This window comes from Echinops telfairi, unplaced genomic scaffold, assembly GCF_000313985.2.
Source record: "Echinops telfairi isolate 266 unplaced genomic scaffold, ASM31398v2 ScPeMD7_5592;HRSCAF=6446, whole genome shotgun sequence".
Classification (NCBI taxonomy): Eukaryota; Metazoa; Chordata; class Mammalia; order Afrosoricida; family Tenrecidae; genus Echinops; species Echinops telfairi.
The window spans coordinates 20731971-20741597 of NW_022109491.1; the positions used below are offsets into that span (position 1 = coordinate 20731971).

Below are 9627 nucleotides of genomic sequence, written 5' to 3' on the forward strand. Positions count from 1 at the left end.
CAATTCCCTCAACGCCCCATGCCATAACCCTAAGTAACTATTCATGTAGTCACTATCCCTGTAGCTTTACCTGTTTGATTTCTTGACTGTTTCTTCCATGAGCGTTGATTGTGGATCCAAGCAAAATGAAATCCTGAACAACTTTAAATGTTTCTCCGTTTATCATGATGTTAACTGCTGGTCTAGCTGTGAGGATTTTGGTTTTCCTTCTACTCCACACTGAAGACTGACGCTTGATGTTCATCAGCAAGTCTCTCTTTCAGGAGGCGAGGCGATGGTGTCCGCACGTTGCAGGTTGTCAGTAAGCCTTTCTCTAATCCTGATACCCATTCTTCTTCAAGTCCAGCTTCTTGGATTATGCATACAGGTTGAATAAATATGGTGTTGGGATGCACCTTTTCCTGATTCTAAGCCACGGAGTATTGCTCTTTTCAAATGGCTGACACTTGGTCCACGTCCTATGAAGTATTCTGGAATTCCCATTCTTCTCAGTGTTGGTATCCCATATTCCACATCTTCTGAATTCAGCTTGTGTTTCTGACAGCTCCCAGTTGATGTACTGTTGACATAGTTGTTTTGTGTTTTTTTAAATATATATTTATGCTGAAATAGTTTTGGAATGATGTTCAACTTACAGCACCCTCAGAGGACAGGAAGAATGGTCCCAGGCGGCAGTCTGCACCAGAGCACGCTGCCCGGTCTTTTCGTTCTTGGAGCTGCTGGTGGGTTCAAACCACTGAGCTTTGTTAGCAGCCAAGTGCTTACTTAACCATTGTACCACTGGGCTTCTCCTTGTTGTGCTTAAGAACCTTCAAAGACATCTCGATGCTCTGGGAGGGTTGGGGAGGAAGAAAAAGCCAGATCCTTTCACCTGGCATGCGAAGCTCTTCAGCTCAGGCTCCATGTCTTTCTTCCAGCTCAGCCCTCTACTCTAGTAGTGAGACGGTGGCAAAGTTTCTCCCCCTTTGTGCCTTTGTTTTTTCACCAAGGAAAGTTGGTGGGCAAAGTTCCTTTTGAACGTGAGATACCCCTCATCCATTTATTGTAAATGCCTGCCCTCGGGGAAAATCCTTGGGTCAGTCAGGCTGACCTGTTAACTCCAGGTCTGGCTGTCAGTGCAGCTCACTCTGTTTCCGTGGTCCCAATCCAAGGGGACTTGCCAGCCTCCTTTCCCAGTCTTCCCATCACGACACCTGGCCATCATGAGTCTGTCTACTGTCTTCAGAACTATTCTCCCTCCCCTCCAGAGGGAACCACTCTTAGGTAGGTTGCTTGCATCCTCAGCTATATACTTTGAGTAATCCCACTCTCGTCAAAAGTCTGTGCGTTTGAAATTTACATTGACATTATTGGGCAAGAGCATTCATTTGGTGTCTGTTATTTCTGGCATCAGCCCCTGGGAAGGCACGGTATTTAGTCGATTGCTCCCCAACCCCTCAGTTGGCATCGATCCTCAGGCCTGTCTTCCCCGGGGTCAGCAGGTCTTCACATTCCGATGACCTGTTCATCTTGGGCGAGACCTGAGACTAAAGAATTCCTCTCAGAAACCTACAGGGGCTCTGTCCCACAGGGTCGCCATGAACCGGATGGACTAGAGGGCAGGTCTTTGACCTTTACCCAGGGTGGGCTTGCAGCCCTGGGTTGTGATGGGGGAAAGAAGGCACACTCCTCTGTGCTCTGCTTTGGGATGCCCGCTGCCGCTGCCCTTCTTCTCTGGATCTCACCCACTCCCGTCGGGAGCCAACCACTTTCATGATCTCAGGATTTCTGTTTTTAGATTTGTGTTGAGCACTGTCTGCCTCCCTCAGGCCTCTGTGGTCAGGATAGGGGCCTTTGTCTTCTTGGGAACAGAAGACCCTTCCGCTGGGAGCAGTGTTTCCTCTGGAACCTGGCCCGATTTCCCTCTCACTTCCCAGCTACTCTTCCTTTATTTACCACCCTCCCTCCTAGCGGGCCCCCCCCTCCGCTAAACTACTCATGAGACCCTGCCTTCTGCTGGCTACTCTCAGGGCTGCCTCCCCCATGATGCTGTCAGCTCCTTTAAGATCAGAACTGTGACTTGAACCTTTGGAGAACGCCAGAGCTCACCTGGCACACAGTAGGTACTGTCGCTTGTTGCCCTTGACAAAGCATGGGCTCATGTCCACCACAGACAACAGAGCGTTGCCTCATCCTGCGGTGGCCTCAAGATCGTGGGTTTGCTCCAGCCCACAGCGGCAGCCACCGTCTTTCACGTGCCTTCCATCTAACTCGGTGTGTGTGTGTGTGAGAGAGAGAGAGAGCTCTTCTAGCACCGTGTCAGATAATGTCTTGTGACTTACCGGGTTTTCACTGGCTAATGTTTGCAGCAGGGCTCCAGACCTTTAGTCCTGCTCTTAGTCTAGATATTCCATTGAAACCTATCCACTGTGCTGACAGATCCTGCTGGGATTTGAGATCCAGGTGGCATGGCTTCCTCTGTCACAGCAACACAGAAGCCACTGCAGTGTGTTTACCAGGCACCTAAAGGCTGCTGGATGCACATGGACTTTCCTTAAGAGAACTCCCTTTCATATGACTGTAGTTGTCTTTTTCTAACAATTTCCCCCGCGTTCCAAAAAGTCCCGATTTTTTTGAAAGAATGCACGACAAGCTAGGATATACTGTTTTTGGCTGCCATATGGCTATTTTGCCAGGATGAGTTTTATCAATGGTGTCCCACTTTACCAATGTTAAAATCTGGTCACCTTACCTTAACCCCACAGCAGTGCTTAGATTTCATGCAGTTCAATCCCTCAGTCCTTTGCGACCGACTGAAAGTTCTGGAGGGCATGTCTGTTACCTGTGAAGCCCCACTTCATTCTACTGCTGTCTGCGATCAATAAAACACCTCGGCTTTCCTCCCCCCCGCAAAACTGATTTAGATCCAAATTTATGAAATGAGAAATTGTGTTCTTCATCTGATTCTAAGCGCACCATGTGCACCTGTTCCTATTCTTTTCCCTATACCCCGGAGCCCTCTGATGGGCCAACTTCCTCCGGGCCGGCTGGCCCTGCCTTTCCATACCCAGAACATATGCCTTTTCTACTTTCTGGAAAAGTGACTGGATCCGGGTCCAAAGACTAGCTGGGAGACCAGTGAGTCGGCTTCTGCCTTCTCCAAGTTGGCGGAGGGGAGGGCCCTTCCATCTCTCTAGTGGGTGTTGCCATGTCCTAAGGGGAACTTGTTCCCGATGACATGTCCCTGCCCCCCTCCAGGAAGGCCTTTGGGATTGTAGTGGCTGGTCAGAGGGGAACCCCAGGTGTGGAAGGGATACCCCAAACCACCCCACAAGCTGGCTCTAGGAGTCGAGGGCCAGCGCTGGCCAGTGGGTTGCTGGGACCTATCCTCTGGACCAGAGACGGAAGACTGAGTCTAGGGCAGTATCTGGGCCTGGCGATGGTTTGGGGTTGGCTACGTGGAGTTGAAGCCAGGGACTTATGGGCTCCATTTGGAGCCCAGAGTATGAAACCCTCATCCGTGCCTGGTTCTGGACTTGGCTGGGGCAGTGCCCGAGAGCTGCACCAGGTGCAGGCCCTCCTGGACTGACGCTCAGTACATCCTTGGCCCTGGTCAGCACTGTGGCTGGTTGGTTGGTATGAGTGACCCTTAGGCTAGATCGAAGGACCAAGCTGGGTCTGGTCTTTGCTGGAGCACCAGACATCCTGAGAGGCTTGAGGCGACCCGCACTCGGCTCTCAACTCTCTTTAGCCTCTCAACCCACTCCCGCCCCCTCTGCTTGTGCCAGGCCCTGTTGTCAGTGTCCCTATCTCTCAGATGTGGTCAGAGCCCAGCCCTGCAACCTCACTTGCATATTGGAGAGCGGTGGCCCCCTGCTGGTCATGGGGATTAAGCACCCTTCCAGTTGTTGGGGCACAGACCAGTGCTTACCCCTGGGTTGACTGGGTTTGAGGGAAGCACCTGGGCCCACCTCTGAGAATCTATCCGCCTGTCTTTAAAGTCTCATTGCTCCTCCATCCTCACACCCCCACCCCCACCCCCAGGGATATCCACCTCCTCAGTCCCCAAGGCCTGTCTCTTCTAAGCTGACCCTGGAGTTGTGTGACCTTGACCCTGCCTCGGAAGGTCAAGCCTCGGAGGGCTTCCTGTTGTGTGTGTGTGTGTGTGTGTGTGTGTGAGAGAGTGTGTGTGTGTGATGTGTTCCCTGTACTTCCCAGGAGAGCTGTTTCACTCCACACCCGCTTCCCCCTCCCCGCCCTTTCTCCTCCATCTGGTCTCAGCTGAGCATGGAGCCTATTTGCTGGAGGGGCTGGTTGGGCAAAGTGGGTTCCTGGGCCTAAGGCTTCATGGATGATGGCCTAGACCCTTCCAGTCGGGCTCGGATGGAGAGGGAGAAGGGTGTTGGTGTGTTTGACGCAGCCGGTCCCACTCCGACTCCAGACACACAGACCTGAGGCAGTGCTTAGTCTTCTATTGTGGCACAAACCCCACTCCGCGTGAGAGCATCTCTTCGAGTACCAACCCAGGTGAAGTGGGCTGTGGTGGCTGGCAGGGTGTAGGGGAGGGGTCCTGAGTGAGGCTCGTGTTTGTGGCAGTGGCTGGGAAGGGTTCTCAAGCCTGGACACAGGGCCCTATCCGACCCCCTCCATGGCAGCCAGCCCAAAGATGGAGCCTGGACCCCTTCTGGAGCCCCGCCCTGTGTCCTGCCCTTCCGGTGCGTCCCTGCAAGGCTGTGCGGGCGACCTCTGGGCTCCTGCAGGTGGAGGGAGCACTTTAAGCTGTGTGTTCTCGCCTGGCCCACCTCCATTGGGACCCTCCAAGGAAGGCCTCCCTGAGAGGTCTTCTGGGGCCCTAGGCAAGGGGACGGTACAGGCGAGGAGGTGCGGAGGAGAGCCCGGGGCCTGGGGAGGGCACGGTGGCTTAGTCATCCTTGTCCTTGGCGCCGTGTTTGAGGATGCGGGTGAACTCCACGTAGTTGAAGTTGCCTTTCTTATCGATGGGTGCCTCACGGTACATCTCGTCTACCTCCTCGTCTGTGAAGCGGTCGCCCATGGTGGTGAGCAGCTCCCGCAGGTGGTCCTCGTGGATGAAACCTGTGGGGGACGGATGGAGGGTCCTTGAGAGCCAGGGCTCCGGCTGGGCTGTATGCAGTACCTACTGCCGTTGGCCTTGTGGGAGGGGAGGGGCTGGGAAAACTCGCACCCCTCTCTCCTCTCGTTTCCAAGGAGTGAGCGGAGGGCTCACTGGTCCCAGAGGGAAGGACTGTGCAAAGGACGCTGGGTGACAGCTGCTGTGGGGACCCGGGGCTGAGTGCAGGGCCCCGGGCATGGGGCAAGGCCTGCCTTACTCCAGAGCAAGAGCTTGAAGGTACACCGTCTGAATTTGAAGGCAGAGCACTTGGGCGAGTTTCCTAGCCTCTCAGTGTCCTTTGCTATGAAAGGGGGGGTGAAAAGGTGCCAGCCTGGCAGGGGGCTGTGAATCTAGTCTGGAACATGTTCGTAACTTGCTTGTGAACCCCAAGAACTGTGACCGTTGCCGGCAGTTACTGCCATTATCACTCTGGCTGTGTCCCTGGGGAAGCTAGCTATGAGGCCAGGAGGCCTTTGGAGGGAGAATCCCCAGGTGTGTGTATGTGTGTGTGTGGTTGGTGTGATGGCACGGGGCCATCTGATCTATGAGAGGCCTGAGGCCCAGGGATGGTGCATTGGGACTGCAGGTGAAATTAGATTGGGTGGCAGAAAATGGGAGGGGCTGTTGGGTGGAGCATTTCTGGGAGAGGCCAAGGAGGCAGCAAGGTGACAGGAACGGGAGTGGGTGGTTTCTGTTCTGGTCTGTGGGGACAGAGGGATTGAAGACCCAGGTGGCCCAGCCCCACTGCATCCACCAGCCTGCCCAGGGCCCCAGCCGGGCATCTACCTGAGGCCTCCTCGTCGAAGCAGGCGAAGGCATTGCGGATCACGTCCTCAGGGTCCGTGCCGTTTAACTTCTCCCCAAACATAGTGAGGAACATGGTGAAGTTGATGGGCCCGGGGGCCTCGCTCATCATGCCCTCCAGGTACTCATCCGTGGGGTTCTTCCCTGTGTGGGCGGGCAGAAGTGTCTGCTGTCACCGGGCTGTCTCCTCTCCCCTCTCCTCGTGGGACCCAGAGCCTGAGCACACCCACCTCCCCAAGTGGGCAACAGTTGTGTTGTAGTGTCAAGCACTGAGCCCAGGGGGTTTGGCTTTTTGATGCTCCCAGCTCCTGCCTCCTGGGCCTAGCTCAGGGTTGAGGTCACCATGCCACCAAGGGCCACTCCCTGGTGGCCCTGACCAGGGTGTTGTTCTGGCCTGGACACGGTCAGTGATGCCCTCTGACAACTAGCAGGCCTGCCTGCCGGCTGCTCCCTGTATGTAAGGGGCTCTCCCACATCCCACTCTCATCACTGTGAGCCCAGCCTCTCCTGAGGCTCATTCATACAGGGGAGGCCTCTGCTCCGCGTCACCCAGTGAATGCAGAGCGGGGCCCACCTTTGAACACAGACAACCTGACTATAGATTATTCCAGGCAGAGTGGTGTTCCACGCCTGGGTTTGAATCCGTCCTGTGCCCGTTTCTCCTGCCTCGGAGGAGAGCCGCGAGGAGTAGGATAGGGTGTAAGCACCCCTGGCAGTGCTCGGTGCCGCCCTGTGGTTGCTGCGATCCCCTGTGGCTCCCCATCCCAGCTCTGCCAGAGTGGCTGAGTGACCCTGGACAAATTACTTCACCTCTCTGTTTCCTCGTTTGTAGAGTGAGAATGACTGTCACATCGACCCATTAGAGTGGTTTTGAGATTTAAGATAATACCCTGCAAACGCAGTATTAGGATTTTATTATTTCCCGCTGTTATGTTTGTTTGTTTCGTTTTTAATTATTTTTTTTATCCTGAGGATGATCTTAATCAGAGGCCATGACTGATCTGGGGGGGCCACTGATATGAGTTCCAAGCACGGGTGTGTGTTTCCTTATTGTCCCGTCACAGGCGCTTGGGGCCCAGGGCTGCGTGGTGAGAAGGAGTTCATGTTCCAGCCTCCCCTGAGACCGACCACGAGGCCCCCCCCAGGCTTCCCATGGGATGGCCAGGGAAACAGAGGGTTGGGAGGAGCTGGGATTTCTGGAAGGCGGAGCTTGAGGATGGGGCCACTCTGCTCACATGAACTGGGGCGTGTAGGGCCAGCCCTAAGTCCAGGCCTCTGTCCTCACCTGTGAAGCTGGCAGGGGCCTAAGTGACTATCCCAGCATTCTCCTCAGGAGGATGGCACCTAGGGTGGGGTTAGTGTTGACATGTCAGATCCCCCTCCATGCCGCAGAGCTGTTCAGTCCTCTCCCCTGACACCCTGGGGTGTGTGTGTATGTGTGTGTGTGAGGGCCACGGCCACTTCCCACAGGAAAGGAAATAGCCGGAGAGTGGGGTTCCCCAGCGTGTGAGGACAGAGCCAGGAACTCTGACCTAGGCTGCCTGGCCCCAAAGCCCCGTGGCTTGATGATCACACGTCTCCTCTGCTACCAGCGCCCCCCTGGCCCTGTGCCCCCGGCGCTCTCACCAGGAGCCGGGTTGGGGGGGGATATGGGGGCAGGGCTTTGGCTGGGGAGTAGCATCTGGAAGCTTGGTCTCTGGACCTCAGTTTCCCCAAAGGAGGCTTGGACTTGCTCCCTGTACCCATCAGCTCAAAGGTTGTGATTCCTGAGAGAGGTTCTGAGAGGCGGGGACAGGCGCTCTCTTAAAGAGGGGCCCATATTCCAGACCCCACGTTCCCCATCTGCAGAGTGGAGCGTTGGGCCAGGTGGGTACAGTTCAAGCTGTCTGGAGAGAACAAACAGCACTGCCAAGGGCAACTGTCTGCCCCGCCACAGCGGGCTCCTCTGGTCCATCACTGCTGTGTGACACGGTTTCCCTGTCTGTGGAAGAGAGACAGTGACGGCCCCCACAGGCCGTGTGAGAGGAGCCTCGGGGCCGCCCGCTGACCCCTTGTCCCCGCTGCGCTCACCCAGCGAGGCCAGCATGTCGTGCAGGTCCTCCTTGTCGATGAAGCCATCGCGGTTCTGGTCGATCATGTTGAAGGCTTCCTTAAACTCCTGGATCTGGGACTGGTCAAACATCGCGAAGACATTGGAAGTGGCCCTCTGCGGCCGCTTCTTGGTGGTCTTGGCCTTGGCCCGTTTGCTGGACATCTTGGCTCTGGGTGGGTAGGCGACTGTACAGGAAGGGCTGGGAGGGAGGGAGGGGGCAAAGGCATGACATAGAAGTCTCCTATCTTCCCCAGACTGGCTCCTGGGCCCCCTTCCCCGCCAGGCTAGGGCACTCCTGCTCTCCAGCTCTGTACCTCCCTGGACAACTTCCTGGACCGGGGGCATGAGTGCCCATAGTGGAGGCTCACACCACCTTGGCGCCTCCTGAGAATTACTTGGTGTGGCACACCCTGGGCCTGGGGGCACCATTTCCACTGTGACACTGCCTGGGGGTAGAACAGCTCTAGGCCTCATGCCAGCCATTTCTACACCATATTTATCTCCTATAATCCTCCTTAGCATTGCCCCCTCCCCCTCCAAGTGATAGGGCTGGCAAGCCTGTGGCAGGCAGCAAGGGCCCCCTCCCACACCCCCAAGGACAGAGCTGGTCCGATGCCTACATCCCAGCCCTGAGCATTCCTAACATTCCCTCCTCCTCCTCCTCTCCCCTGGGGGCCCTCCCTCCCTGGCCTGTCTGACTCTCCAGGTTCTGGGAGGCCCAGCTCTGGGCATGCTTACCACTTCTCCCCTTCACTCCCCAACCCCCACCCCTGCCTGCCCCAGGTAGACCAGCCAGAGCTGCTCCCTGCTCTCCTCCCCCAGCTCCCAGTCAGTGGCTCCCATCCCAGAGACCCAGACTGGAAACTAAGACTTTAAAGTCCCCAGAGCCAGTGTGGGCCCCTCAGACTGCATATGAGCCCCGTTTGCCCCATCTGTGATGGTGACGGCACCCGTCTTTGCCTCTCTGTGGTGTGCAGTCCTACCGATCTGGGCCTCTGTCTGTCCTACACAGGCCCCAGACCTCCCTTCTCTGCCCCTACCCTGGGTACCCTGCCCTCTCAGCCCAGTTTTTGAGGCTCTCCCTCTGGAAGCTGGCCCCTAACCCCTGCTTTGACAAAGGACACTTAAAGGTCAGGGGACCTCTGCAGCCCCATGGGAGCTCGTAGACGTTGGCTTAGTGAAGGACTGTGACGGCCACCTTGGCCAGTCTACTGCTCCTCTGGGCAGGTGGGAAACGGAACCTTCACAGAGGATTCTTTCCCCAAACCTTGTCACAGCTTGTGGGGACTGTGGCCCTGAGGACATGCTGCCCTTTGCCCCTGGTTGAGGCGGTCATGGGCCTGATGCAGCCTGGGCTGCTGCCACCTCCTGCCCTGGTCCTGGGAGCCTTCCACCTGCTTGCGCCTCCTCAGTTGGTTTCTCCCTCCGAACTCGAGGCTGAGTGCAAGTCATTCGCCGGTCTGGTCTTGGAGATTTCCAGATCTGGCCAGCCCTCTTGCCTCCCCAGGGATACACTGCTCGAGCTTGTGGGACTGGCTGCCTGGGCCCCACTGGACCCACAGCCACTTCTCACGTGGATCAGGGAACCTGGGGTGGGGGTGGGCAGTAGCTAGGGTCCTGG

At 56.3% G+C, this 9627-nt stretch overlaps 1 protein-coding gene and 1 long non-coding RNA gene across 2 annotated transcripts; both read right to left on the bottom strand.

Moving 5' to 3' along the window:
* Nucleotides 1-4436: 4436 nt before the first annotated feature.
* Nucleotides 4437-8205, bottom strand: MYL9 (myosin light chain 9). Its single transcript, XM_004697966.2, has 3 exons — nucleotides 7985-8205; nucleotides 5897-6058; nucleotides 4437-5073 (listed from the first exon to the last, which is right to left on the bottom strand). The coding sequence occupies exons 1-3, from the start codon at nucleotides 8166-8168 to the stop codon at nucleotides 4901-4903; spliced, it is 519 nt and encodes a 172-aa protein (XP_004698023.1). The 5' UTR covers nucleotides 8169-8205; the 3' UTR covers nucleotides 4437-4900.
* Nucleotides 6812-7920, bottom strand: LOC123522304. The gene is made up of 2 exons (XR_006680580.1): nucleotides 7200-7920; nucleotides 6812-6995 (listed from the first exon to the last, which is right to left on the bottom strand). It is a non-coding gene; the product is annotated as an uncharacterized LOC123522304 (long non-coding RNA).
* Nucleotides 8206-9627: the final 1422 nt, after the last annotated feature.

What these genes read in the sequence shown, in the direction of transcription:
- MYL9 (XM_004697966.2), bottom strand. Translation starts at nt 8,168, where the DNA reads ATGTCCAGCAAACGGGCCAAGGCCAAGACCACCAAGAAGCGGCCGCAG. An exon ending in CGACATGCTGGCCTCGCTGG is followed by an intron (nt 6,059 to 7,984) that starts GTGAGCGCAGCG and finishes CCGCCCACACAG; the next exon opens with GGAAGAACCCCACGGATGAG. An exon ending in CTTCGACGAGGAGGCCTCAG is followed by an intron (nt 5,074 to 5,896) that starts GTAGATGCCCGG and finishes CGTCCCCCACAG; the next exon opens with GTTTCATCCACGAGGACCAC.